This window comes from Papio anubis, chromosome X (assembly GCF_008728515.1).
Source record: "Papio anubis isolate 15944 chromosome X, Panubis1.0, whole genome shotgun sequence".
Taxonomy (NCBI): Eukaryota; Metazoa; Chordata; class Mammalia; order Primates; family Cercopithecidae; genus Papio; species Papio anubis.
The window spans coordinates 18,189,263-18,203,515 of record NC_044996.1 but is presented as its reverse complement, the minus strand read 5'-3'; the positions used below and the strand labels follow the sequence as shown (position 1 = coordinate 18,203,515).

Below are 14,253 nucleotides of genomic sequence, written 5' to 3'. Positions count from 1 at the left end.
GCCTTCTATCTAAGGGGGAGGGTGGGAATGTTTGAAATACCCAATAATTTTTATTTCTAGGTAAAGAGAAAATAAACAAAGGCTAAAATATTACTGCCTCTGTTACTTGATGATTAGCAAATGACCACAAAATGCAAACAGTGTGCTCTAGCAAGCTGTCAGAACAGGGCGCCCCCACTTAAACGGAAATGACATGTAAACTTTTGGGCTTCAGCAGGGAATACACTCTGTGCTACATTCAACTATTTTCACAGGGTCTAATGCCACCGTGTTGGGAACTGCACTGCTTTAGACTTTTAAAGTAGTCTGAAGTACTTTGAGACACAGAAACATAGAACTAAGTATGATTTTTATGTTCTTTTTCTCTGTGAACCATATCCCCATTAAAACAAAACAAAACAAAACCAGAAATGCTCATTGTAGTGTAGTAATTAAATCTGGAGTCAGACAGATATAGTCTTAATCTAGGCTCCACTATTAACCAGCTTTATAAGTACAGGCAAGTCATTTCACCTCCTCTAGTCCTCAGTGTCTTCATCTGTAAAGTGGGAATAAAAAGAAGACATGCTGGTCCAGGCATGGTGGCTCACGCCTGTAATCCCAGCACTTTGGGAGGCCAAGGCAAGTGGATCACTTGCGGTCGGGAGTTCGAGACTAGCCTGGCCAAAATAGCAAAACCCTATCTCTACTAAAAATACAAAAATTAGCCCAGCATGGTGGCACTTGCCTGTAATCTCAGTTACGTGGGAGGCTAAGGCAGGAGAATCACTTGTACCCGGGAGAGGGAGGTTGCAGTGAGCCGAGATGGCGCCAGTGCACTCCAGCCTGGGCGACAGAGCAAGACTGCATTTCAAAAAAAAAATTTATAAAGATCCAGTGAGATTGTCCACAGAAAGTCCTCAGCAGAATCTGTTCTCTGGAGAAGATCACCATGTAAGAAGCACTAAGGTGGGTCTCTACATGGTCCCCAGCACACCTGTCTGCATTCGGTGGTGCAAGTGGACAGGGTACCATCTTAAATGGTTGAAACCTCTGAGACCAAGGAGAATGCCTGGCAACCCAGGTATACATGAGAGCCCTTGCTCATGTACTAGATCAAAGACCACACCCAATGTGAAGCAAAGTGAAACCAAAAAAAGAAAGAAAGAAAGAAAGAAAAAGCAAACATTACAGTAGACCTGTGGATAGCAAAGACCCTTTTTTTGTGGTATAGTTTTATTGTCAAAAACTGTTAAGCGCAGGGGGCTTGGAGTTGCCAAATTTTTCGATAGGTTTGAGAGGATGTGTGTGTGTGTGTGTGTGTATATATATATGTGTGTGTGTGTGCGTGTGTGTGTGTGTATATATATATATATATATATACTTAGACGGATTCTTACTCTGTCTCCAGGCTGGAGTGCAATGGCACAATCTCTGCTCACTGCAACCTCTGCCTCCTGGGTCAAGCGATTCCCCTGCCTCAGCCTCCTGAGTAGCTGGGGCTACAGGTGCGTGCCATCACGCTCAGCTAATTTTTTTTTTTTTTTTTTTTTTTGTATTTTAGTAGAGATGGGGTTTCACCATGTTGGCCAGAATGGCCTCGATCTCCTGACCTCGTAATCCACCCACCCCAGCCTCCCAAAGTGCTGGAATTACAGGCGTGAGCCACCGTGCCCAGCCAAAGTTCTATATTTAGGAATGTTTCTTTAAAAGACGATGACCATTGATTCCCAGTCTAAGGGGCATCAGCACACAAACTTCCCCCTTCCATACCACACTTTCGCACTCCTCTGAGTCATTCTTCAAGCAATTCAGCAACTTTCAGGAAAACTAGCTAAATATGTAGTTATTTTTCCCTGCCCCACTCCTGCAGTTCCACTGAGTTATCTATAAGGTAGCTGCATCCATGGGTCTGGAGATTAGGAGAAAAGTCAGAATGGAAAACTGTGGACATTGATAAATGAAGTTATGGGGGTAGTCAAGGTTGTCCAGGAATAGTCTACAGATTGGAAGAGACGAAGAAAAGAGGATCAGCAATGTTCAGGGGACAGCCAAATGAGGCAGGTCCAGCAAAGGAGACTGAGGGATGACTGAATGAATGCCAAGAAAGTGTGGGTTCATGAAAACCAAAGAAGGAGAGATTTATCAAGAAGGCAAGGGTCAAATACTGCAGAGACATCAAGATGAGGATCAAAAAGCCCATGGATTTGTCAATTATAAACTTAATGGTGACTTCACAAAGGTGGATGGCTGAGGTAGGAACCTTAGCATGAACCAAGTGCACAGGAGGATATGTGCTAGAGACAGCATGGGTCCGACAGGCAGACAGACTAGGGTTTCAAATCCCAGCTCCACCATGTACTATCATGTTACTCAACATCTCTGTGCCTCTGTTCATTTTTAAGTGGAGATAACAATAGTAAATACTTAATAAGGTTGTTGTGAGGCTTACATGAGCTTAATGGTATACACCACTTAGTACAGTGCCTAGCACACATGAGGTGCCATGTTCTATCTATTGGCTCAGAGCAGGAATCATAAACCACTGAAGGTATCTCATGCAGGAAGATAATTAGTTGTCTACAAAACCACTGGGCTACAGAAGTGGAAGTAGGGGGAAGTCAGGAGGCTGCCACTGGACTAATGGCTTCAAGGTCATATCATTGCAGTTGTGATCCACATGTTAGGAGGCTGCTGCCACCACTACAGTCTCTCACTCACAAAGCTGTAAATAGACACACTGGAATGTGGAGTACAAAAGCCACAAACACATCTTTGGAATCGCCTGCTGGCCACCAAACCCCAAGAAGATAGCCTCTGCCCAACTTAAGCCTTCCAAATTTTGTTGGCAGAAGTGAACATGTATCTGAACCCACATTTTATCCAGAACCCTAGCTGGAAGGGAGTCTGGGAAATGGATTTTTCAGTCTTTATGTTTTTGGAAAGAAACAGAAAAGGGGTAGGAATGCATGTGGAGCAGCAGATAATTTCCACCTCATCAATCTTTAAGTGGAACGAATATTTTCATCCTGAGTGCTGACACCAGCATTCCAACTGCGGTCAAAATATAGGATTATCACTGATTGACAAAATTCTGCCAAATTCAAAGAGGAATCAGGACAGGAATAAATATCAAGGGATAAACTTGAGCAGGAAAAAATATTTTTCTCTAATATTGAAAAGCAGATGGTGAGCAGGGATATAGTTTATAGGTTTATAGGTTTGGGCCAGAAGAAGAGAGGTAGAGAAGTTAAGGAAGGTTCTATCTCAGGCCATGTATTATCTCTGTAAAGTTGGGAGCAAATGTCATCTGCCCTGAGTGAAAAAGGCTGAGACTGGCTAGAGGGCTTGGTGAGAGCAGACTAGCTAAGGAGGGAAATGAGAGAGGAAGCTGACACAGCACAAGAAATCTTTCTGCACACAGGCTAGCAAAAAAAGAAGCAAAAGACTTATTTTTATAAAGCACTGTTTATTTTTATGTATTGAAAATGTCCATTTTAAAAGTCTTCAAAATAAAAACAAGTTAGAAAATTTGAGCTTGTGTTAAGAAGGGACAGGACAGAAAAGGAACCGAAAGGCCTCTACGGGCAGCAGTTTAATTACAGGGCAACAGGAACCCATTTATAGAGTATTGTAAACAACACAACTATGGCGACACTGCTCTCAGGTTAACATGGCTTCATTTCCTTTATATTATTGTTTAGTGTGTAAGCATGGTTACCACTCTGCACAAGCTTTGTTACTCAGAGTACCGAGGGCCCCTCATCAGAAGGGCCAAGTCCCCAAAACATGCATATGTACACATCGCTACAAAATGAAGACCTTTCAATATTTTCAGCAATCAACTAAAGTATTTCATAATCACAAAAATGTTTCCTACAGATGCAGTTTGCACATTTATTGCAAGCCATTGACTAACCACAGAATGGGCAGATGTGAAGATCTGTGTTGATGTTGTTATTGGTGGTGGTAGTAGTGATGATGTTTTTAATTTTTAAGTGAAGGATGTTATATCTAAATGGCTGTGCTAAAAAACAGAACAACAGTCATTCCTAGAAATTTCTTTACTCTTCAGCTTCCAAACACGGCTGTGTGTGGTTGGCTGATGTTGGACTGCAAGAATAGTCCATTTCCTGTGGATGGTATAATTTCTGCTGTGCAGCAAGCAGACAATAGCCCTGTACCACATAGCGATGGGACCTTGAGAGTCTCAGTACCAAAAATAAAAAGGGCTCCTCGCAAGCTGGGGGTTTCAAACTTCAAGTTTTGCTTTTTCAGAGACAGGGGTGTCTCTCTGTTACCCAGGTTGGAATGCAGTGGTGTCATCACAGCTCACTGCAGCCTTGACCTCCTGGGCTCAAATGATCCTCCCACCTCAGCCTCCTGAGTAGCTGGACCACAGGTGTAGGCCACCATGCCTGGCTTCAAGTTTTGTTTTTAAACATTTGCAAAACCCACATTTATAGGCATCCATCAAATTTATTATAAAGGCAATTTTGATCAGCCCTTTGGCCTCACTTTCCAGTGACCTTCCCCATCTGGCCAAATTTCTCTTGTCTTTGGGGAAGAGAGGGGTGAGTGGCACTGAGCCTTAGGCCAACTTTCAATGGTGCTGAATTTGGATGTGTGCTGTTCTGTGACTGTCTTCTAAACCTGGTTTCTCACGGTTCTAGTTTCTGGGATAAAGTGGATGGTGCGATTCAATGAGCAACTTGAGTTAATCAGTCCAAATAATCCAGCACACAGCTATTAGAGGGGCCCTTTTGTTCTGGATGTACAAATTGGACCAGAAGCATATTTCCGTAAACACTGCTTAGAGTCCCACCCAAAGAGGCCAATGAATATTACAACTTCTCACAGCATATATGAGAGAGTAATAAAGTGAATGAAAGCTGTCTACTAGGGCACAATATCTCCTTAATACAGATTGTTTTGAAGGATAAAAGGTCACAGTTTGAATATGCAACATACATAAAGTAACTGCTCACAGTCTAACTACATTTTTTTAAAAGTAAGCAAAGCACATACATACTAGTTTACACACCACTTGGTACGGCTGGCTAAAAGCACTGGGGAAATAGAAAACTTACACACTAGGCAGAAGATGAGGGAAAGAAACCTATCATGCAATGGGAAAAGGCGGTCAACTCTGCTACTGAAAGGGAGGATTGTCCAGTAGAATTTGCTGATGGATTTGATGTTGGTGTGGGGTGACCAGAGCTTCTGCCCCCGTGAGTTACAGTTTACATGACATAAAAGGAATAAGGGTACTACAGTTTTCTTGGTCTTAGAGACAACATAGGGCAGTAATTTTAAAACCTGTGATTGAGGGGAGGCATGTGATGGTCTAAGGAAGGGCAGCTGGATCACTGGGCAGATGTGTTTGTCTTTCATCCTACTCTAGCCATAGTCTGGAATATCTGCCTTCAGTAAATTAAGTACTAAGAGGCTTGCAGGTACAGGAAAGCACTGGGGGAAAAGTTGGGTTCACATTTAATAAGCCTTGGCCAGCTGCTTTGCAAGGGCAGCCAGCCCAAAGAATGTGACCTGAGGGCAATGGCTGTTGCAGAGGCACTGTGAACTGAAGGCAATCTGAAGACCTTTTAAGTAACTGGCCTGTGTTCCCTTTCTCTTTCTCACTGAATGGAAAAGACTCTGAGGCCATTTCTACCACCACCTCCTGCTTTTTCCCCTGTTGAAAAAGAAATGAACAGCCAACCAATAACCAAACAACAGCAAATGCCCAAGCGCGCACACGTGCGCACACACACGCACACAGAGGGGAGAGAGGGAGAGAGAGAGAAGAGAGAGGGAGGGAGGAAGGGAGGGAGGGAGAGAGAGAGAGAGAGAGAATGAGACTCAAACACAAAACAAAAGCCAAAGAAGTGAGCAAACTGAGTCAAATCATTCAGCAGGACATTTCAAGATGCCCTGAAGGCACACTCCACCCGGTGGCACAGTGATGGTTATGGAAGAATTGAGGTCTTGCTACTGGACTCGGCTCGAATACACTCATCTGTTTGCTTCAAAAGCCTCCGCACCAGCTTTTCTAGGTCCCTTCTTGACTTCAATTCTTCTTCCAGGCATTGCTTCATTCTTTTATTTTCCTATGATGGGGAAAGATTTCTTGATTACGAAACAGAGGGGGGCCCTTCCAAGGGCTCCTCCTGCTCATCCTCAGGGCAGCTTTCATCACTGACTCTCTTTCCTTCCTCAACCTTCCCTCCCTCAGCATCTATGACAAACCAGCCTGTCGATCCTCCTGCCTGTCTCTGGGAAACCTTTTGGATTCTTCTTCCCTGCCCTGACCCTCTTCTAATTTAACTCGCTTTTCACTTAGTGTCACTTCTCTTTCAATCCAAGTGTCTATTAAGGGGACTCCCAAATATCTCCGGTACTGACCTCATCTCCTGAGAATCGGGTCCACAATCTCAACTGCCAGCCTGGTATTTCTTTTTATTATTATTGTTATTTTGAGAGATGGGGTCTCACTCTATCGCCAGGCTGGAGTGCAGTGACATAATCATGGCTCACTGCAGCCTCAAACTCCCGGGCTTAAGTGATCCTCTCATGTACCTGAGATTACCTGGCAGCAGCTTGGTATTTCCACCTAGATATGTCACCTTAAACTAATCAGGTCCTAAAGTGAACTCAGTATCTCTCTCAACACCTCACATTTCTCCTCCTCCTGTGGTTATTGATCCCCATGAAGGAGCACCACCATATGCAACTAGACACCCTGGGAAGAAGCTTCATCTTTAATCCCTGGCTCTTTCTTAATCTCAAAATCACATTATCCTTGTCCATAGGTTCAAACTCTGCAATATGCCATCCTTTACATTCATTTTCCTCCTCCCCAGCCTCATTGCCCTGCCTCAGTTCAAGACTCTGACAGATCTCACCCTGAGTTTTGTAAGAACCTCCTAAGTGGTCTTCTAGTCCCTGATCTCTCTCCCCTCCCATCCATCCTTCACTCTGTCACCAGATACAGTCAGTCCTCACATACAAGGCACAGTGTGACAGTGTGCATCACTGAGCCATATCGGCAGTGATGCTGGACCACATCAGCAGAAAAGCCCACAAATCATGATTAATGGTTCTCTTTACACTTACACACTGATGAATGACTAGTCTTTTCTTAAAGTCTGTTTATGGATGTCAGAGAACAGGAAAGTTGTAACTAACTTTGGGACTCTATTGTGAACTACTACATGGAAATACAGGCAAGCCTCAGAAATTTAAATTCAAGGCTACATGATAAAATCAACAAACAAAACCTACCTTGATGACACAAGGAAAATAAAAATGCCCCCTTGCTACCTTCCTCCTAGGCCTTCCCTGAAAGCATGGGCAGTGTGAGGCAAGGAAAAGAGAATGGTTCTGTTACCCAAGAAAATGACTTTTATATTTTATTACCTGCTTCAGTTCTTTGACCTCGTCCTTCAAGGCGTAAACAGTATCAACAAGGCTCCTAGAACATAAAGATAAAATTCAGAGACAAATGGCTTGCACTGAGGTACTGTTAAAATACTAAACAATAAAAGCCACTTTATAAAAATACAGATCCTGAAAAACAGTGAACTTTCTAGCTGATTGGGAATGGTACTGCTCTAAATGGCTTCCATCTTCTTCATTTTGGTGGAAGAACAATCACCACCACACATGCTTAGCTAAATGCAATGTCATTACACTTTTTCTATACTTCCCTCCTCCTTTTCTACTCACTTCCCAGCTTGGGTGAACAAAACACAAGAGACTAGGGCCCATCACTAAGTTTTTCTTTTTCTAGCTTTGTTGAGGGATAATTGACAAAGGTGTACAATGTGATGTCTTGATATATGTATACATTGTGAAGTGGTTACTACAATCAAGCTAATTAACATATCCATCTCCTTACATAGTTACCTTTCGTATGTGTGTGGCAGAAACACTCAAAATCTACACTCTTAGCAAATTTCAAGTATACTGCATTGTAAACTATACAGTCTTCCCTCCCTCGGTATCCATGGGGTATTGGTTCTAGGACCCCCATGGATACCAAAATCCACAGATGCTCAAGTCCTTAATATAAAATGGCATAGCATTTGCATATAACCAACGCACATCCTCCCGCATACTTTAAATCATATCTAGATTACTTATCATACCTAATACAATGTAAATGCCATGTAAATAGTTGTTATACCATATGACTCAGGAAAAAACAATATGGTATAACACAGTGCATACATATATCAAGACATCACATTGAACACCATTGTCAATTATTCCTCAACAAAGATGGAAAAAGAAAACCTTTATTAGGTATGAAAAAAAATCTGTACATGTTCAATACAGATGCAACCATCCATTTTATCTGAATTTTTTTTTTTTTTTTGATCTAGGGTTGGTTGAATCCACAGATGCAGAGCCCATGCAAGCAGAGGGCCAACTGTAGTCAACATACTGTACATTAGTTCTCCAGAACTTATTCATCCTGCATACCTGAGATGTGGTACCCTTTGACCAACATCTCCCCATTTCCCCTTTCCCCTCAGTCCCTAGAAACCACCATTCTGCTCTCTGTTTTTAGGATTTCGATGTTTTCAATTCCCATCATAAGGTTTTGATTTATCTAGCTTTGGGGCAGGAATGAACATCACCTATCACATAATGAGAGGTATCAGAAAACTGCCTATTCTACAATATCCGTGCTGTGACATTGCCCTTTTCAGTTCTCCACTGCACATGACACAAAGTCAGAGGCATTCTTTCTGGAATATCCCAGTCAAATATTACCCAAAAAAGGATGAAGCACCCTGGCTGGGTTGCGTAATAGCCTTTTCCTCTCTGGGTCTCTCCCTGGACAAAGATTTTGGAGATCTAAGTTTTGGTTCTGATCCTGCCACTTACTAGTCCTCTGTTCTCCGGGAACCAGTTTCCTTCTCATCCTCCCTTCGTCTTAGTTTCTTTACATGCAAAATGGGGATAATAGCACATTTTCTGAAAACCTCACAAAGTTGTAAAAATGAATATAGTTATAATAAGAATTAACTATCATTATTTATTGAGTGCTAGCCTTTATACTTACTTCATTTAACCTCACAACAACGCTGAAAGCATTACCATCATCCTTATTTTACAGATGAGGAAACTGAGGCACAGAGAGGTGAAGCAACTTGCCCCAGGTCACACAGCTAATGAGTAGCAGAATTGGGAGCTGAACCACACTGTTTTTCGCTTGAGCCCAAGTACTTAACCATTTTGCTGTATCACTTCACACAGCAGATGTAAAATGCATTGACAGTGCCAAGCACCTTGAAATATGCTGTCCCATGCAAATTTAGGCCTGACTTCAGAAATGACTCAAGTTTAGACAAATGAATTATTTGGCTACTTTGTGTTAATTTTATGAGCCAGAAGGTACTTAACCTGATTTTCCCCCATTAGGTCACCCACACTACTGTGTAAAGGTAAGTCGGAGACATAATTTCCCTGAACTTCCTGTACCTCAGTTTCTTTATCTGTGAAAGTGGTGAGAGTAATGTTTATCTAACCGGATTGCTGTAGGATTTTAAATGATGTCAAATATGTGAAAGCACAGCTTCTGACTCAAAACATGTGAGTGGCATCTGTCTGGGCAGGGAAATCGGTTCTGTGGCTGGAATTCCCAATCACTTCCTAAACCCATCCAGGGCACTGATGTTCCCATGTGCTCAGAAGCAGCTTAATGGCTGGGGAGCTGGCTACAAGGGTAGCTGCCAGCTGGAGCTGCTTTGGAGGGCTCTGTCACCTCTGCCTTTCCTTCCTCTTTCGTTTTGTTAGTGGGCAGCCCTCTAAAGTCTCCCAAATGCATGCTCAGCAAAGCAGGCCACATTCCCAGATAAGGAGGGGTTGTCCCTCATCATAGGCTCTCCATGTGCCCTACCGTCCTACCAGACCTTCTTGCCAGCTCCAAGATAAACTAGGCAAGGTTTTGCCTGCTCTACTCACTTTTCTTCCATGATGGTCTGGCCGTTGCTTCTGGTTTCTTCAATGATGAGTTTCTCTTCCTCAGGGAGTAGGACTTGTGGAATGGAATCTTTTCGAGTACCTACAAACAAGGGTTGCAAGAGGGAGGAGGAGGGAGAGTTACTAGTGAAGAGTAGAAATAGTGGGTGTTAGTTCCTTTCCACTATTGTTACAGAAGGGTCTTTGTTCATAGCATGTTGCCACATTACACCCAGAGGACAGTCACCTATCATTTGCTGACTAAATTTTCCTGACATGAGAATTCTAAATGGCCAAATATACTGATTCAATCTTCCCAAGGTGGGAAGCATTTTGTATTCAGAAAAATAAAGCAAAAGAGCCCCTGTAATACCTGTCCACAACCAAGACCTCCATTCTTTCCTGTTTTGCCTCCTCCAGAGCAAAGAGCTGACCAGTGATCACTCTTCCCTGCAAATCTCCAGGGAAGGACACACTACATCCTATGCTACAGTGTTTTGTCACTGTAGCAAAAGTCAGGTTGACAGTAGCACTGCACTGAAACACAATGTGCTTTAAGGGCCTCAGAAGCATCATCACTCCCATTTGTTCTCTTTACAGTCTTATAGGGTAAAGTAGATATGTCTCCTAAGACCATTTTAATCAAGGGTGGAGTGAGGTTTGGAGATTATCACATCATCAGCAAAGATGCAGATGTCCACTACTCAGAATGTCTTCAGGCTCTGGGACAGAAGAGGTGACACAACAGGCATGGGGGCCCAACCAAACAGCTCTCCTGCACCTCCCTCACTCTGGATCCTTCCTCTCAGAGCTCAAGTGCTTAATCTTTGGTCTCCCTGAGTCACTGGCTTCCTCTCTTCTAGGCCAAGTTCCTTCAGAGGTGTGTACACTCACTGCCTTCACTTGACCACCTCCCCTTTCTTGAGGTGAGATGTGTCTCTGCCTTCTCCAGTGCCTAGCACTTTGTAGGTGCTTAATACAGGTGGCCCCCCATATCCGCAGGTTTCACATCTGCAGATTCAACCAACCGTGCATTGAAAATATTCAGAAAAAATAAAAAGCAATACAAATTTAAAACCCAATGCAATATAACAACCATTTACATAGCATTTACATTTATTAGGTATGATAAGCAATCTAGAGATGATTTAAAGTATATGGGAAGATGTATGGAGGTGATATGCAAATACTCCACGATTTCACATCAGGCACTTGAGCATTGTCAGATTTTGTTATCTCTGGGGGTCCTGGAGCCAATCCCCTGCAGATACCAAGGGACGAATATAAGTGGAAAGCAAACTGAATGACTGGCTGAATGCAGTAAGAGCCGACGGTAGTCAGTTCTAGAGAAACAGGACTTCCAGTTAGAGAGGGATAGAAGATAGGAGGTCACCACGATGCTAAATGATCTGCTGTGTGACAAGCACAGTGCCAGACATCTTCCACATGTAAAAGGTTGGGTAGGGAGCAAGGGTGAAGATGTGTCTTTTTAAGCCAGAATATCTGGCTGCACCTCCCAGCTGCAGACCCATCCACTCCGTCAAATGTAAAAATAGGTGGTGCAAGAGGAGATGAGGTCAGATTTTGTAGAAGGGATGCTTCTGGTATCTCTTTGTCCCCCTCTCTTCTCCAGTTCTCAAAACAAAAACTGCCCTCACTTTCCTCTCCTGGTTCCTTGAAACATGTTATCAGAGCTGTGCATGCCCAAAGCCACAGCCAGGTTTTCTCTGTGAAGCAGAGTGTGACAGTCCTCTCTTCATGGCCAAATGTGTCAACTTTCACATTGAATTCCCTCCCTTCCTTCCTTCCTTTCTTTCTTTCTCTTCTTTCTTTCTTTCTTTTTTTCTTTCTTTCTTTCATTCTTTCTCTCTCTCTTTCTTTTTTTCTTTCTTTCTTTCTTTTTCTTTCTTTCTCTTTCTTTCTTCCTCTCTCTCTCTTATTTTTTTTTGATGGAGTCTCACTCTGTCATTGGAGTGCAGTGGTCCAATCTTGGTTCACTGCAACCTCCACCTCCTGGGTTCAAGCGATTCTCCTGCCTCAGCTTCCCAAGTAGCTGGGACTACAGGTGTGCGCCATCACACCCAGCTAACTTTTGTGCTTTTAGTAAACACAGGGTTTTGCCATGTTGCCCAGGCTGGTCTTGAACTTCTGGCCTCAAGGGATCTGCCTGCCTTGGCCTCCCAAAGTGCTGAATTACAGGCGTGAGCTATCATGCCCAGTAGAATGCTTCCTTTATGTCAGCCTTAGAGATGCATTACTCTGAAAGAATATGTCAAGGCACCTAAGAAATCCCCTCCCACATTCAAATGATTGGTCACTGGCTGTCCAAAATGGAGTGCTGTGGAGTATTCATTTCTTATGTAGGTGCAAAAACCTCACAAAAGGTATTCTGAATGTCTATAATAATGGGAGACAAAAGACATAATCGAAGTGACCTGGCTTTTAAAAAGCATAAAGATGAATCAGAAAATATTATCTCGCTTTCGTTTGTAACCTGAAAGTTGTTTGGGGAAATACCCTAACCCAATAGCTCCCTGATAAATTGTATACATTTTGGACAACCTCTGCTAAGCAGCTACATTTCCAGATTTTCAGAGCAACTTTGAAACTTGAGTTTGGTGAAGATTGTTCGTTTAAATATGCAGCTGATCAAAGATAGTATTTTGACTTCCTTTCCAAATCTGCCTATAAGAAGAGATTAGCATCAGTTCACAGACACAGGAACTCTCTGGGCCCTTTAATTCCTAACTAGTGCTGGTGAAGGTATCTGTGTACTTCAAAGGAGAACAACTTTTAAAAAATTTTTTCACTTCTATCACCTCCAACTCTTTTACTCTTGCATCTCTCTTTCTGGGTGAAAAACAACAGTGGGTAAACAAACCGCTTGGTAGCTAAAACCACCTTATCTGAAAGATGCAGTCCTGCACCACTCCTCTGCACTAAGTCACCTGCTTTCCACACCCTGCAACCCATCTGGGTTGCTTTTCTCTTTTTCTAAAAGACACTAAGCAGTAAAGAAGAAACGTCACTCACTAGAGAAAGTAGTTTGGGGGAACCTACTTGAGCCATGGCCTTGTTGAAAGTTTGCACTGGTGCAGTAGGCTTCGATCACTTTAAGGATCTGAGCATCCTCTTCCAGAGCAGCTGTACCTGTGAAATTTAATTCATCATGACTTTTCATAGATACATGCCTTTGGACCCTCAAAATGATGCAGTGCACTCTACTGCCTGGGACTGGCTTCTCTGACCAGTAGAGTTTGTGAAAGGCAAGAGAAAGAGCTGTCCAACGCTGTTTATGGAGAAGAGTGACAGCATCCTCATGGAGCTTTGGAGTCAGCCTCAGTGAGCTCAGCTTAGTGGAGGGCCTACTCCTGAAGCCCAGAGCTCTACAATGGGAACCAGGGTAGCGGGGTGGTGTTCTGTCAGTGGTCTCAGTGAGGCCAAAATCACAGCACTGAGCTTGTTGCTAGCTTAGTTCCCATCGATATACCCCAGCCTTCCTCTCCTTTAAATTTCAAGGTTCACCTTTAGGAAGCTTTCCCTCATTAACCCCACCCAATTTTCTAACCAGTCAGTGTAGTCACTCATTCTCCCTCCCCCCTCCTCTTCTACTCCAAACTCATTCTTGCAATGGCTGGATGGCAGCACCCTGTGAACATGCCAATGTGCATAACCAGGTGTGGGGTGGAGGGTGAGGCATGCCAAAGCTGGGGTGGAGCAAATATTTATCCAAACTATATTCCCAGCTGATACACACAATTCTGCCACCTCTTTGTGAGACACCGCTTACTCCTTCACATGTGTCCTAAAGTACCTTGTGTACCTAAGTACCTTGTTGACAGCCTTATAGCCAAATATGTCCATATCGACTGGCTGACCGACTTTGCAGTCTGTCTCCAAATGAAGCCATGTTTCTAGATGTGGGCAGGCTGATTCCCTGAGTAACTGTGAGCATCACTGAGCATGTGATTTCTGGAAGGACTTCAGCCTTCGGGTCTATTTAGTCTATCTCCCTGGAGAAAAATATCTCAAGTATCAGAAACTAAGAGGGAAAAAAATGTATCCGTAAGAAATGGGTCCTTTAGAGGTTCTAAACCAGGTGAGGCAAAATGCTCAACACAAAAATGATACAGATGACATCTGCCTGAGATGACATGAAGTGCAGCTGTAAGAAGCTTATTCAAATGTTTAAGAAGTGACCAAAGCTTTCCATGCATTCTTCTTTATATGTAAAAGACAATGTCAAGAAAAAATTGCTCCAATCATCTGCTTTCAAATAAATCCTCACATAAAAGAAGATTCTCA

The 14,253-nt window shown here is 43.0% G+C and overlaps 1 protein-coding gene across 8 annotated transcripts in view; it reads right to left on the bottom strand.

Moving 5' to 3' along the window:
- Nucleotides 1-3,431: 3,431 nt before the first annotated feature.
- ARHGEF6 (Rac/Cdc42 guanine nucleotide exchange factor 6) overlaps nucleotides 3,432-14,253 on the bottom strand; it is a 119,150-nt gene continuing 108,328 nt past the window's right edge. For 7 of the 8 annotated variants that reach the window (XM_031660866.1, XM_021932724.2, XM_031660864.1 and 4 more), the window contains 4 exons: nucleotides 13,009-13,098; nucleotides 9,952-10,051; nucleotides 7,396-7,450; nucleotides 3,432-6,086 (listed from right to left, as the gene is read on the bottom strand). In XM_031660866.1, the coding sequence (XP_031516726.1) occupies nucleotides 5,946-6,086; nucleotides 7,396-7,450; nucleotides 9,952-10,051; nucleotides 13,009-13,098 (386 nt within the window). In that variant the 3' untranslated portion in view covers nucleotides 3,432-5,945. The remainder of the gene's footprint in view (nucleotides 6,087-7,395; nucleotides 7,451-9,951; nucleotides 10,052-13,008; nucleotides 13,099-14,253) is intronic. The other variant, XM_031660865.1, reaches the window with a different exon arrangement.